The sequence below is a fragment of the Lolium perenne genome, chromosome 6, assembly GCF_019359855.2.
Source record: "Lolium perenne isolate Kyuss_39 chromosome 6, Kyuss_2.0, whole genome shotgun sequence".
In the NCBI taxonomy this organism is placed as follows: domain Eukaryota; kingdom Viridiplantae; phylum Streptophyta; class Magnoliopsida; order Poales; family Poaceae; genus Lolium; species Lolium perenne.
This window is the reverse complement of record NC_067249.2, coordinates 100,832,416-100,847,801: the sequence shown is the minus strand read 5'-3', so window position 1 is coordinate 100,847,801 and position 15,386 is coordinate 100,832,416. Positions and strand designations below refer to the sequence as shown.

Here is a 15,386-nt window from a genome sequence, read left to right as displayed (position 1 = left end):
TTAGTATGACATCATTACAGTTTTTTATGAGCTGTTTTATCTTAGCCAAACTGACATGCCATTTTTTCAATTCATGCCTCAAAGTTTTCAGCTTGTCAGCCAAAATGGCAGAACTATACCTCTTTAGGGACCCTTTATCCCATGAGTTTTTGACACACTCCATAAACCCTGGCATGCTAACCTAATAATTATCAAACCTGAATATTGAAGCTTTGGGTATATCAGTGTCCACATTCAATACACATGGCACATGATCAGATCCAATTTTGGCCAAAGGCAGCACCATAGTATTAGGATAGTCAGATATCCAATTAGCACTAGTAAAAAACCAATCCAATTGTTCCAGGAGTGGATCCTTTTGCATATTAGACCAAGTGTAAACTCTCCCTTTTATAGGCAATTCCAAGAGACCTAAATGTCCAATTATTTCATTAAATAAAAACATGTCATTGACATCACCACCAGGTTTATTCCTATTATCTTGAGACCTCATGAAATTAAAATCCCCCAGAATAATCCAGTTATCATCAGCAGGGATTTGAAGATTATACAGCCATGACACAAAAGCATCTCTTTCTGCACCTTGACAAGGCCCATAAACACATACCAGACTCCAAGAATTATTATTATGTTTTGAGGTGAAATTAACCTGCACACCATATTTCACAGATTGCACTAATAATCCTGAGAAGACAGATGAATTCCATATGATGATAATACCCCCAGAAGCTCCCACCGAGGGTGAGTACACAAAATTATCAAACCTCTTTGGGCAGAAGTTCCTAATTAGCTTCCAATCGAAAGATTCACATTTTGTTTCTTGCAGGCATATAATATCACATTCACTTTCCTCAATTTTAGCTCTTACTTCCCTTTGTCTGTTCTCAGAGTTTAACCCACGCACATTCCAACAGAAAATACGCCATTTTCTTCGAGATAACTTATTCATGAACAGCAAAAGGGAGGAACCAACCAAACTGACACATAATGTCAATCACATAGCACACAAACAACCCAGAAAAGGTAGCCTCATTACTGATAGGAATATGAAAGTCTTTAACAAAAGCACTAGAGCACACACACCACCCCTGACAGGCAACCACATTACTGATAGAAGAAACCAAAGCTTTAACAAAAGCCAAGCTCAACACCCACACAAGGCCCCACACCAGGCCCCACAGCACACTCCCCAAACTGGAAACCTTTTGCACACCAAAAGCAGTACATAGAGCCCACCAGAGAACCCCTATAAAAACCATGCCCCACAGCTTATTCATCAGCAGGTCTCTTCTTCTGCTCCTTCCCAGGTGCAGCTTCAAGCTGCTCCTTGCTCAACTTATCAGCTGCAATTCCCAAAGCATGCCCTACTCTTTGCAGCACTACAATAGGGATGGCAGGCACCTGTGCTTGACTCTCACCATCATGAGCTTGTGATGCCTCCTCCTGCCCTTGGGACTGATCTGTTTTATCTTGAGCCATTAGCAGATTCCTTGCCCTAGTCTTCTTCTTGATCTTTGGCTGCACAGCCAGAATAGGAGCAGGCCTATAACCATCATCCTTAAGGCAACTCCTAGTGAATCTTCTTTCAGTTGACTGAACTAATTGTGTAGCTGCTTTCTTCTTAGACCTACTCTTGGTAGGCACAGACCTGGATTGTATAGGAGTCAGCTCTCCTAGATTTTCTATCTGGTCATCATTTCCACCACTAGACCAAGAGAGGCTCCATTGCTGCTGTGCACCCACCTTCCTTCTGTCCTTTCTCTGGAACTGAGCAGCTGATAGAGGAATGCCAGACAGCTTAGTCAGAAATCCAAAAGGGGCCCTTGTGATAATCTCTGGGATAACTCTGCTGCACAAAGAGGGTAAAACTAATTTAAAAGCACTTGCACACAACATCTCAGGAGGTAGAACAGGCCCAAACACTGTCTGAACCATCCCAATATTCAATTCATTATATAGGACTTGCATGTTATTGTTTTGCTGCTGTGGCTGGATCTCCATCATATTGACAGAGGAACTGGAGCTATCTGAAAGATTGAGGACCATGGACTCCTGCATCTCCTGCAACACTACTTGGGCCTCTTGCTCTTCTAGCACCTGGTCCACCACCTGGTCCACTTGATGCCATCCTCCCTGCTGGCCCAGACCAGCTGCTTGTTCACCTTGCATGCCTTGCCCCAAGTTCTCCACCACATCCCATCCAATCTCTGGGAATTGAGGGTTGACAAACATGTTATTGTTGTGCTGTTGCAATTCTCCTGGGAAGGGATGAGGATTCCCATCAGGAGGCATCTGGTCTTCATCAGCAGGTAAGGCATCAGCGAAGTCAGCTGACAAGATGTACACAGGGGCTGTCCAGGACTCCTTGATCCCTCCAACTGTCGCAAATTTGTTAAAAACCACATCACGAGGTACCAGCTGGGGAGAGGGAAAGGATGCATAAACCAGCACTCTATCTTTGACCGGATCATGTCTATTCCAAGTGTGAAACTGGCCAAAAGTAGCAACAGCATGTGCAATGTCATAGTCATTGCGATAATCTGGGTGCACTCCAAGCATCATCAACCATCCACGACGGAATCCTAAGGTTGCGCGATGATTCTGCGGAGCCTCTCCGACATGCACAAATCTAAGCATCCTATTCTGAATCTGGTATTGTCCATGCTGAACCAATGCGTTGACAGAATTTGGACTACTCAGCTCATAGAGGCCCACACCAAACAGACTAGGTTGAGAAGTTACCACATTACGCTGCAACGGCCCGATGAGGAAGTCACGCACTTGTTCTCTCCACAGAGCCAATGCCGCCGGCGGTGGCGTCGGTTCGACAAGAGCGATGCAGTAGGAAAGGTGCCGCACCGGAGGATCTTGCGCGGGGAAGTAGAAAGTGCGCGGCAGCCGAGTTGGGCCTCCATCGATGATCTCATGGCCCCATGGCAGCCATGGAATTGGATCAACCTCAAACACCGCCATCGTCTGGGAGGAAGGAGACGGAGCAGTCGAGACAGGGGAGGGAATAGATTTAATGTGCTCGCGTGGTTGCTGTAAGGACTCCACAGGATTATTAAACCAAGAAGAAGCCGAACCGGCAACGCCTGATAAGTGCACTTCCTTATCAATCATAGTACTTGGCGTCGTGTTGGGTTGTATTTTCTTTGGGACCCAAACCTTCCCATTTGATCGTGCAGCTAGGCAATTTTTCCTGACGTGCCCATAAGCATAGCACGATCTGCATCTCACCTCATTGGTACAATCTTTAGTAAGATGACCCATATTGAGACATTTACCACAAGACCACACTTTATAAGCCATATCATCAATCATATTTTCAAAATCATCCATCTCTCCCTTCTTATTGCCTGGTGGCTCTTCCTTATCAGCAGTGGAGGGTTCCTGCCCAACCACAGCACGTTGCTGTTTAAAAGGAAAAGGATTCACAGCTGCAAAAGTTATACTTGGCTCAGATGTAGTCACAAATTCCCCAGAATGAGTGTTTTCGTTATCCCTTACTATCTTTGGATCCTGATAACCCAAGCAAGCCTCATAGTCAATGGAGGAAGCAAAAGACAGTTTCTTTCCCAGGCCAGAAGACTTCCCCAAAATTGACTTGGACGTACGTTTTTGCAGAGCAGCTAGACCATGTTGCAAGATTTTCCTCGAGGGACTAACCAGAGTCCACTCCTCATCACATTCTTTTTGCCATCGCTGGAATTCCCACCTCCAATTAGGTCCACCACGACCCCAAAGGTGAAAAAAACATTTGAAATGTGCACACGAGAACTTTCTCAACTTCAGGATATGAAAGCCAACTTCTTTAGAAGATACACAAAATGAGAAAACTCTATCCCGTATCATAGATACCTTTAGCTGTCCACAAAACCCACCAATAGCTGCCTCCAAGGCTATACCCACCAAATCCTCTTCCATTCTGAAAGTAGCTCGTCCAAAAGAAACCACCATGATAAAATTAGCATTGCTAGCTCTAGGATGAACCTCTTTATTGAATTTAGACAAAATATCCTTAGCAAAATTAATGCCATGAGAGAAGTCCAATCCCTTGAAAAGAGCTGCCTGCACAGAACTAGCCGAAGAAGAAGTATCATGATTAACATTTCCATTAGCATTTCCTTGCGAAAGAAGAGGCGCCACTGGATCAGAGCTGCAGACTTCATGATGAGTATTATTAAGAACCCTCTCAGACGTGATCAAATCCACAGCCAGACCAGATTTAATGAGTTTGCCCATTCGGACCACTTGATTTGAAAAATGAATTTTCGCCCCCGCATGGAACATATCCCGAGACGATAGTCTTTGACATCCAATAGGTGCACTTTTGGCATTAAACAATCTCAGAAAATTATCCTTGGACAAACTCAAAGAACCATCGTAAGCTTTCATACGTCCTCGATCGAGATCTTTAACCGTGGAATAAGAAACTTTCCACAACTTCACCAAATCAGATAGATCTTGGGCAGTAGACTTTTCTATGATCAGGTCATCCCCAGATCCATTGACAGGGGGGGAGAGAATGCAGTGATCCACAAAAGCATGAAATATAGAGAATTCCACGACAGATCCCTCATCCAGCACATCCTCCTCCTTACTCAGAAACTTACCAATGATGGGGGTGCCTTCCGCATCAACCAACACGATCCATCGCTTGGCTGGCCAGACATGCAACTCACCATCCAACAGATTACGAACACCAGAATCTATGTCGTCCACCGACATATAGGACACATTCCAGATCCATGCAGGAGAAGACATGGCGAGAGACGAAGGAGGGACCATTTACCTTGGTGCAGGAAGAGAGGGGAATCGATTGATCGGATCAGAGAGATCGGATCACCGAAGACCCTCCGGCAATCACCGTCGACAAGGTCTAGGGTTTAGGAGGAGCGTCAGTCGCCACGTCGCCCCCCATTGCACTGGCCGAATTGTATAGTTGCATTCTACAATTCCGAAGAAACATTTTTGGGGTTCAGCTTGATTTTATACTTGTCTAAGTTGTCAAAAGTTTCCCGTAAGTCATCGATGAGAGTGGCAACGTTCCGAACCCCTTCTTAAGTTGCAAACAACAGACAATTGCATTAAGTATGGTGCGTAATGTAATCAACAACTACATCCTTAGACATAGCACATCCACAACCTTAGAACTTTCTGTCACTGTCCCAGATTTAATGGAGGCATGAACCCACTATCGAGCATAAATACTCCCTCTTGGAGTTACAAGCAAAAACTTGGCCAGAGCCTCTACTAATAACGGAGAGCATGCAAGATCATAAACAACACATAGATAATAGATTGATAATCAACATAGCATAGTATTCTCTATTCATCGGATCCCAACAAACACAACATGTAGCATTATAGATAGATGATCTTGATCATGTTAGGCAGCTCACAAGATCCAACAATGAAGCACAATTGGGAGAAGACGACCATCTAGCTACTGCTATGGACCCATAGTCTAGGGGTGAACTACTCACTCATCACTCCGGAGGCGACCATGGCGGTGAAGAGTCCTCCGGGAGATGATTCCCCTCTCCGGCAGGGTGCCGGAGGCGATCTCCTGAATCCCCCGAGATGGGATTGGGGCGGCGTCGTCTCTGGAAGGTTTTCCGTATCGTGGCTCTCGGTACTGGAACTATTATCGACGAAGGCTTCTTATAGTCGGAGAGGTAGGTTTAGGGGCGATGCGAGGGGCCCACACACTAGGCCGGCGCGGCCAGGGCTTGGGCCGCGCCGCCCTAGCGTCTGGCCGCCTCGTAGCCCCACTTCGTATCTCCCCCGGTGTTCTGGAAGACTCCGTGGAAAATAAGATCCTGGGCGTTGATTTCGTCCAATTCCGAGAATATTTCCTTACTAGGATTTCTGAAACCAAAAACAGCAGAAAACAACAACTGGCTCTTCGGCATCCCACGGTATGATTGCTGCACCCTCATGGATCTCTCACAGCGCTTTGGATTTTCGGCCGTCCGATCGAGCTGACGTGGCGCGATCTCGGCCGTCGTTCCGTCCAGGGCGCTGAGGCCCTCCCGCAGACCCACTTTTTATCCATGGGTCGCGAAAAGCCCCGCTCGGCCCGATCTCTCGCTAGCCCTCCACCAATCGCCACGCCCCCAATCGCTCCCCAATCCCCACTCCTCTGCCCGTCTCCTCCCCTTCCTCTCCCCTCGCGCCCGCATCCCCGCCGCCGCACGCCTCTCTCCCTCTCCTCCTCTCCATCGCCGGAGACGCGGATGCCCTTGCGCGCGCCAACTGCGTCGCCGTCCCCTCCATCATCCCCTAGAGCGGGCGCACCAGGATGGGCAAGAAGCCCTCGGCACGACTCCATCGCCCTCGGCGCCGGAGACGCGGATGCGGAAGAGCGGCGGCTGGCCGGCCCTGGGGCAGCACGCGATTACTACAGGCTGCCCCAGCCGTGGGCAGCGGTAGGCCGCACAAGCAGCAGGCGACCTCCTCCACTTCAAGCTCGCATCTGGATTTGCAGCCGATGATGCGAAGGGGAGCGACCTAGGCATGCCCGACCCGGACCATGACGATGCACAACAAAAGGTCATTTCCCCCTCTTCTGATGGGTTGGAATTTGTATGTTGCAACCATCCAGTGAATCGTTTGTTTCCCGTCCGTGGCCTGGATGTGCAAGTTCCAGTATGAAGGTAGAGCTAGTCTGATTTAGTCAGCAGAACTGCAGCTAGCTGCAGATGCGGAAGAGCGGCGGCTGGCCGGCCCTGGGGCAGCACGCGATTACTACAGGCTGCCCCAGCCGTGGGCAGCGGTAGGCCGCACAAGCAGCAGGCGACCTCCTCCACTTCAAGCTCGCATCTGGATTTGCAGCCGATGATGCGAAGGGGAGCGACCTAGGCATGCCCGACCCGGACCATGACGATGCACAACAAAAGGTCATTTCCCCCTCTTCTGATGTGTTGGAATTTGTATGTTGCAACCATCCAGTGAATCGTTTGTTTCCCGTCCGTGGCCTGGATGTGCAAGTTCCAGTATGTAGAGCTAGTCTGATTTAGTCAGCAGAACTGCAGCTAGCTGCACACAATTAGCCTCGTCCCCATTCTTTTGGTGTGCTGCGTATCCAAATTGGTCTTTCTCTGTCCTTTCCTTCTTATTTGTGGAGATTCTGTTATTTATGCCTAAAATGTGTTGCACAAAAAATCTTGGAAGTGGAGACTAATCTATGTCATATGTTTGCTTTGAGCAAAATTGATGAAAAATTGATATCAGTTGGGAAATAGTTGCAAATTGCATTGGTACATTTGCACCTTTAATATTTGTGTTTATCTAGACCTCTGATTTACATCACTAAATAGCTTTAAAATTTGTGTTCTATCTCCTCATATGAACCGTTTCTTTATATCCAAAAAGTCAATTTATTCATGTTCTTCTTGCAGTCTCAGGCCCGCCTTGGAGATGGTGCCAGGATTGCCTGCCGTTCACGCTCTCCCTCTTAGCCACTACCGATCGTCTAGCAAGGTCTCGACGAATTACATGATATAAGCTGCAAGATGTGATTTTGGATGTTGTTCCCTGACCACTTCTTGGACCGTGCTCTACATGTCGAGCACCCAACAAGAGGGAGAGGAGGAGCGCATCCATGCTCGAACTCGGAGATTGGAAAGCAGGAAGACGGTAAATATGAGCTTGTGTGCACTGGATTTGCAGCTCTACATGCTCTCATGTAGGTATGAATTCTTCTTCCTAATCAACTTTATTTTTATGGAGAAAGAGAAGTTTGCTACTTTTGGTTCCGGTAAAAAATATGTGATGTTATACTACTGGCATATGTAGATGTAGTCTTTCTATGCATACCCACAAAACTTCTGTGATGTTTTTTCTTGGTTTGTGATCTGGAATAAGTTATGGTTTAGTGCGCCATTTTGGCATTTTGTTCATAACTGCAGATAAGAAATCTACATGGTCAGGGTCTCAATCCCAATTTATTGCCTTGACTTTTTGTTTCTTGGGTTCTTGATTTATCATCGGGATTTACTTCAATGGCCTCTTACAGCTATGTGTCATTCTTATGTGTTTACCTGTTATCCTTTCTGTTTGCTACCCACGTATCGATCTCATGGGAAGCGTTATGTTCGCCAATGCTGGCCATTTTCAGACTCCGTGTGTTTATACAATATGGGACACTCGTGGCGGAATGTGGCAAGCTTGTGCAAACCTCATGCTGGTAGAAAGGAAGGTATGTCTTACCCTTCATGCTGGTAGAATTGGCGCAGATGGGTAACTAATACACATAAGTGAAATTATCCAGTACCACTACTACCTCCTTATTAGATACTATTTTAAGCTTCATTCTCAACAGTATCTAGATAAGTACAAAACTGAACATTTGTGTTTGCGCTCGTCTAATCTACTATATAGATAAAATAGATCTTTATCCTTTCAACTTTTTAGGTATACTTGGCTCTTGTAATAGAATATCTGAAACCACTTCATGACGCACAATAATTTTCTAAAGCTTCTCTGCTAAAATACTGCAAATTTTAGCAGGGCATATGCATATTTTTTCTCCCAAAAAAACTCAACTAAGACATGGTCATTGTGGAGTGAGTTTGCCTTGTTGCTGAACCTTTTCCCAGCTTTGCTACTGTCGAACAGAGCTCTTCTTATTTATTTATGAAAAAATCCCATTAATCCTATTAACTATTACTTTTCCTATGGTTGCCCAGCTATACTTTGACATGACTAACTGTAATATTGCTTCTGGTCTTCCAGACAATTTAAATTCTGGAACTACAAAGATGATGTTCAAGAAATACAGGAGTACAAAGCAAGAAGATGTGCTCAGCTTCTCTCTGGCTTATTATGCTTACATGTATGATTGCTGGACTTCTTGCTCCCCAAAGATGTCAAGCGGTTCTCTCTCTTATAGCATGTTATGTTTGTGTCTCTTTAATTTTCACTATTCAAATGATGCATGAACAGTTTTTTCATTGTTTGAATCAAACATTATACTCTACAATCTACATATCCTACTACTAGCGGTGGCTGAATTGTGATACAGTATTAATTTTATTTTGTGTTCCTCCCAGGTCTTTCTGATTGTCCTGAGCTCCTGTCATCGAAGGTAAGCTGATTGATTGTTGATCACATGGTTCGTTGAAATGCTTATGTGTCTCTAGGTGAAGCTGCAACAATATTTGTCGTGGTTTCTTTTTCAAGTGCCGAGTTCAGCAAGTGGTGCGCATTTATGCCGGATCCACTGCTACTGCTACTTCAGTACTGTAGAAACTGCTTCTGGGTTTTTGATGATGTGACATAGTACATGTGTTAAGCTTATTAATTTTATGGTCTGTTTTGTTTGCATAATTCCAGCTTTGCTACTGTCGCCTCAAACTTACTTTTATCGTAGTGTCACCTGAAACTTACTTTTGTCATACTACATGTCCTAGCTATTTGCTTGCGCAGCTTGTGACCTTTATTCTTTTGTGCTTACGATATCTGTTGATTATGATGGCCATTTGGCCTGCTTTGTTACCCGTTGGCATCTAGGCACAATTCACACACAATCAGCTGGTCAGGCTAAATATGTGTTCTGCTGACCAGCTGCAATGCAAATAATATTTTACTGAGCTGAAGTGAAATGGCCCTAATGTCATGTTAGGTAATATAAATTGGAATTGAAGATCAATTCCAGTAAAGGGTGCTTGAATGACAAAGGGCTTGAATGACAAAGGAGTTGCACATCAGAATTAGCAGTAGTAAAGTCAATCATCACTATGTTGTATAATGTAAAACGTTTTCTAATATTATGAAACTGAGGGAGTACATATTAGCCTTCCGGTGCTTCTTCCATCGTGCCCTCTATATGGTGACGAACCTATTAAGAACATGTGGTATATCATTGTGGATATAATTCATCTGTAAATACGAATGCCTAAATTAGTGTGCCTGTTTTATGGACTATTGATGTTATTTCGCTCCAACATTTCTGTTAAGTTAGATATCCACCTATCTTTCTTATGTATGTTTGATTTTTTTTAACATATTCGCTAGATTATGAAACGTTTTGCACAAAGATTTACATGCCTCCAAAGTCAAAGCTGGTGGCCATCGTCAGATTCTATCCATTAATTTAGTGTCTTCGATTTGCTTATGGCAGCCTTTACTTTCTAGCCATCACCTGGTGGTTGGAGGCTACAAATAATGATGCCGCACCGTGGTGCGGATGGTTCGAGTTCTCTCCTGGCAGCCTTTCCATGTATTATCTATGTCTGCTTATTCAACTGCCTACCATCAAGTTGTAGTAATTGTATGTTTAAGTTTTACAAGTCTGCGAAAGGCGGGTCGCGTGGCAAGCAGCGTCCCTACTGATAGTATATTTCAGATAGTGTTTCTGAATTATTTATCAGTACGAAAGTTAGGAACCTACTTATTTGATTGCTTAGGGGAATGTAAACTGCTTGCCATCAGGTCGGGAACACCAAACTCCAACCTTATGGAAGAGACAAATCATATGATTTGTCGGTAAATCCCCAATCTCTCTCTCTAGATTTTGCCTGTTTGATTCATGCTCATCCTTCTGGATTTAGTGCATTGCAGATCCCCTGTAGAAGAGGACCCTGAATGCGGAGAAGTTTTCATTTTTCCCTTTTGTTTGGGTCAACCATATGGTTGGAGTGAGGTGTGCAATTTTTCATATGGATTTGTCTCTTCCACTACATTTTGGTTTAATCCCCTAATCTTTCATCTTTGTCCAGATTCCTTTCTATTTATGCCTACATGATCTTTGATGAAAATACGAGTGGGCAACAGAGAAATATTGAGGTTTGTAATATCCAATCTACACAATAGATTTATTTTCTGAAATTTGGCTAAAATATGTGACTTTTTTTGCTTTTATATCTTTGTGTCACTTGAGCTCATACATCCTGATTTAGGACAGGCCCATTATTCATGTATAATGTCTCCTTTTCACAGGTTGTTTCTCATGCTGTTCAGTATGCAATAGTTTATTCAGAACTACCAATGTGCCTCCAGGTCTCCCAATTGAAAAAAGGTATATAGTACCTAATTATTTAGACTTTTATGTAGCCTAAAATCTCAATACAGAATTAATAATATATGTGATGCTTTCTTAGGCATGATTGCAGATACGAGTACGGTGTATAGATATACAAATGACTGAATTACCATGCCATCTATTTTTGGGAGCTCATTTGTGTCTCAATGAAGCAAACGGATGAAGTTTCTGGTTCACATACATCCTGCTCTCTTGATCAGCAGAAAAAAATGATGATTGCAAATTTTGAAGGCTTATATATTGGTTGTTCATGTGTACTGCCACCTCTCATATGTTGCAGTGGTGTTTCAGCAGAATGGGAAGGTACCACTCGAGCACGTTCACTCGCAGATTGTTGCAGTGGGGTTTCAGTACAAAATCCAATACAAGCGAGATAGCTAACTGCACCAATCAGTTATGCGAATTGCCTGCAATAAAGCCGAGTTGTTGTCACTTCAAGCTGCAAAGTGAAATATCACTCTCACTCAGTTACTTAGGTGACTCAACAACCTGATATGTACTCTACTCTTAGATCTTCAGAGATTCATAGCTCTATAAGCATTATTCTTCATGAATATTAGCAGTATTGATTATACTAATGTTATTTTCTCCATTTGTAGACAAATTGATTACTGACACTGTTTAGACTGAATAATGGTCCCTGAGAGCAAGCTGATATCATCCTATAATGATAGCAGCAGGAGGGGATGATGTTGGTGGCTGAGGGTGCCAATGTGCCATAAACATTGGGAGGAATGAGACGTTCTGCTCTTTTTCTTTCGGAGGAATGAGGTGTTCTGCTCATTTTATTTGTACAATGGTTTCAAGGTTCTTACTTCAGCGAAGCAGTCCCCTAACATATGGATAGGTTGACAACATTATCGCAACAAGCAAGATGCAGGTATGTCTAGGCTCCTTATTGCTGGGTATCATCCCAATTATTGATGCCGTGTGTTCTGCTCTTGGTTGTGCAGGCCAAGCAGTTAATGCATTTCTTCTATATATAGGGCACTAAGCAGTCATATCTAAATTCAGCTCAACGAGAAATAGTGATTTTTTTTATAGTAGCTGCCATTTCTTTGCTGAAGAAATTGTTGCCGACAGCAATGATATAGGTATCTGAACTAGAATTCCTTAGGAATATTTTTCATTGTAAACTTAACAACATTTTGACCTGAAATACCCTATACGTTTATGTAGATTTGATTTTTCAGCGATGCAGTTGATGTATCGTCTCCAGTAGTCCTGTTTCCACAATGATAAGTACTTTGGCACATTAATCTCCATCTTTTAACATTTCTTTCATTTGCCTGGCTTTTAACTAATGGTTAATTTATCTTCTCATTTACAGCGGTATTTCTGTTTGGTGGTGCAAGTACTTGTTATGGCCATGTCTCCTTTATGCTGGTGCGGACCATGTCGCGGCAATGTCCATGAGCTGCTTATGTAGATGTTGCTTTTGATGTCACTACCTTTTATTGCTCTTCATAGAACATCCTTCTATTTTCTTTTTATATCAGCTTTGCTGCTACGTTTGTAGTATCGGAGTTTCGACTGTAAAGCCTAAGAAATGTATTATCCTATTGGTAGTTAATTTTATTGTTCTCATATATAATGAATGTAGTCACGAGCTCAACGGGATCGTGCGCCAAGGCGCACATCTAAATCTAGTCTCGTTAATAGGTTAGTGCCGGAAAATTCATAAATATGACATAAAGTATGCATAAAACATGTAGGTATCATCAATAAAGTGGCATGGAACATAAGAAATTATCGATACGTTGGAGACGTATCAGCTATCTTGTTTGCCATATTAAAAACACAAAAAATTATTTACTTGCATTACTTTATCTAGTTTGCTTTATTTACTATTGCTAAAATGGGTACTCCTGAAAATACTAAGTTGTGTGACTTCACAAACACAAATAATAATGATTTCTTATGCACACCTATTGCTCCACCTGCTACTACAGCAGAATTCTTTGAAATTAAACCTGCTTTACTGAATCTTGTTATGAGAGAGCAATTTTCTGGTGTTAGTTCTGATGATGCTACTGCCCATCATAATAATTTTGTTGAACTATGTGAGATGCAAAAGTACAAGGATGTAGATGGTGACATTATAAAATTAAAATTGTTTCCTTTCTCATTAAGAGGAAGAGCTAAAGATTGGTTGCTATCTCTGCCTAAGAATAGTATTGATTCATGGACTAAATGTAAGGATGCTTTTATTGGTAGATATTATACTCCTGCTAAAATTATATCTTTGAGAAGTAGCATAATGAATTTTAAGCAATTGGATACTGAGCATGTTTCCCAAGCATGGGAAAGAATGAAATCTTTAGTTAAAAATTGCCCAACCCATGGACTGACTACTTGGATGATCATCCAAACCTTTTATGCAGGACTGAATTTTTCTTCACGGAACCTATTGGATTCAGCTGCTGGAGGTACCTTTATGTCCATCACTCTAGGCGCCGCAATAAAGCTTCTTGATAATATGATGGTTAATTACTCTGAATGGCACACGGAAAGAGCTCCACAAGGTAAGAAGGTAAATTACTTAAGAAACCTCTTCCTTGAGTGATAAGATTGATGCTATTATGTCTATGCTTGTGAATGGTAGGACTAATGTTGATCCTAATAATGTTCCGTTAGCTTCATTGGTTGCTCAAGAAGAACATGTTGATGTGAACTTCATTAAAAATAATAATTTCAACAACAATGCTTATCGGAACAATTCTAGTAACAACTATAGGCCATATCCTTATAATAATGGTGACGGTTATGGTAATTCTTATGGGAATTCTTACAACAATAATAGGAATACACCCCCTGGACTTGAAGCCATGCTTAAAGAATTTATTAGTACACAAACTGCTTTTAACAAATCTGTTGAAGAAAAGCTTAGGAAAATTGATATACTTGCTTCTAAAGTCGATAGTCTTGCTGCTGATGTTGATCTTTTGAAATCGAAAGTTATGCCTAATGAAAATAAAGATATTAAGTCATTTGCTATAGCAAACGCCATCCAAGTTAGAATTAATGAGAATATAAGATTGATGGCCGAATTGAGTGCTAGGTGGGAAAAAGAAGAAAATGCTAAAGAAGATAATATAGCTAAAGTTTGGACTATTACCACCACTAGTAATGCTAATGCTCCACATGTTGCTGCACCTCCTACTATCAATGTTAAAATAATTGGTGATGGCAATGTTTCTACTTCTAATGCAAAGCACTAAAAGCTATTAACACCTTTAAAGCGCTTGTGATAAAACTGCTGAAATTTTTTCCAACATTGGGGACAATGATCCCATTGCTTTAGATTATAATGGTTTGGATTTTGATGATTGTCACATCTCTGAAGTTATAAAGTTCTTATAAAAACTTGCTAAGAGTCCTAATGCTAGTGCTATAAATTTGGCCTTTACAAAACATATTACAAATGCTCTCATAAAAGCTAGAGAAGAGAAATTAAATCGTGAAGCTTCTATTTCTAGGAAGTTAGAGGATGGTTGGGAGCCCATCATTAAGATGAAGGTCAATGACTTTGATTGTAATGCTTTATGTGATCTTGGTGCAAGTATTTTCATTATGCCTAGGAAAATCTATAATATGCTTGACTTGCCACCATTGAAAAATTGTTATTTGGATGTTAATCTTGCTGATATCTCTACAAAGAAACCTTTGGGGAGAGTTGATAATGTTCGCATTACTGTTAACAATAACCTTGTCCCCGTTGATTTTGTTGTCTTGGATATTGAATGCAATGCATCTTGTCCCATTATATTGGGAAGACCTTTTCTTCGAACTGTTGGTGCTATTATTGACATGAAGGAAGGTAATATTAAATATCAATTTCCTCTCAAGAAAAGTATGGAACACTTCCCTAGAAAGAGAATGAAGTTACCTTTTGATTCTATCATTAGAACAAATTATGATGTTGATGCTTCGTCTCTTGATAATACTTGATACACACTTTCTGCGCCTAGCTGAAAGGCGTTAAAGAAAAAGCGCTTATGGGAGACAGCCCATGATTTTACTACAGCACTTTTGTTTTATATTTGAGTCTTGGAAGTTGTTACTACTGTAGCAACCTCTCCTTATCTTAATTTTGTTGCATTGTTGTGTGATACGTCCAAAACGTATCTACTTTCCCGAACACTTTTGCTATTGTTTTGCCTCTAATTTGTCTATTTTGGATGCAACTAACACGGACTAACGTTTACATTTCAATGAAGCTGCTCTACAGTGTCTCGTTTTTGTGCGAGAAATCCAACTTTCGGGAAAAACCTCGGAATTTATGCGAAGGCCCTATTTTCCCAGAAACTAACGGAGCTGAAGGGCAATTGAAGTG

General features: G+C 42.2%; 1 protein-coding gene across 31 annotated transcripts; it reads left to right on the top strand.

Moving 5' to 3' along the window:
* Nucleotides 1-6,095: 6,095 nt before the first annotated feature.
* Nucleotides 6,096-12,644, top strand: LOC127307425 (uncharacterized). Of its 31 annotated transcripts, none has more exons than XR_011747128.1 (14): nucleotides 6,096-6,905; nucleotides 7,407-7,697; nucleotides 8,126-8,206; nucleotides 8,743-8,842; nucleotides 9,060-9,094; nucleotides 10,130-10,228; nucleotides 10,441-10,494; nucleotides 10,560-10,651; nucleotides 10,728-10,794; nucleotides 10,948-11,026; nucleotides 11,109-11,526; nucleotides 11,650-12,144; nucleotides 12,230-12,292; nucleotides 12,381-12,644. XR_011747128.1 is itself a non-coding variant. In XM_071821972.1 (14 exons), the coding sequence occupies exons 1-6, from the start codon at nucleotides 6,886-6,888 to the stop codon at nucleotides 9,067-9,069; spliced, it is 396 nt and encodes a 131-aa protein (XP_071678073.1). In that variant the 5' UTR covers nucleotides 6,096-6,885; the 3' UTR covers nucleotides 9,070-9,094; nucleotides 10,441-10,494; nucleotides 10,570-10,651; nucleotides 10,728-10,794; nucleotides 10,948-11,026; nucleotides 11,109-11,526; nucleotides 11,650-12,144; nucleotides 12,230-12,292; nucleotides 12,381-12,644. The 31 variants fall into 31 exon arrangements, 6 of the variants coding, with proteins under 6 accessions (XP_071678073.1, XP_071678072.1, XP_071678071.1 ...); XR_011747124.1 differs by having other exon boundaries at nucleotides 10,416-10,494; nucleotides 10,570-10,651; XM_071821972.1 differs by lacking the exon at nucleotides 10,130-10,228 and having other exon boundaries at nucleotides 7,407-7,488; nucleotides 7,591-7,693; nucleotides 10,570-10,651.
* The last annotated feature ends 2,742 nt before the right edge of the window (nucleotides 12,645-15,386 follow it).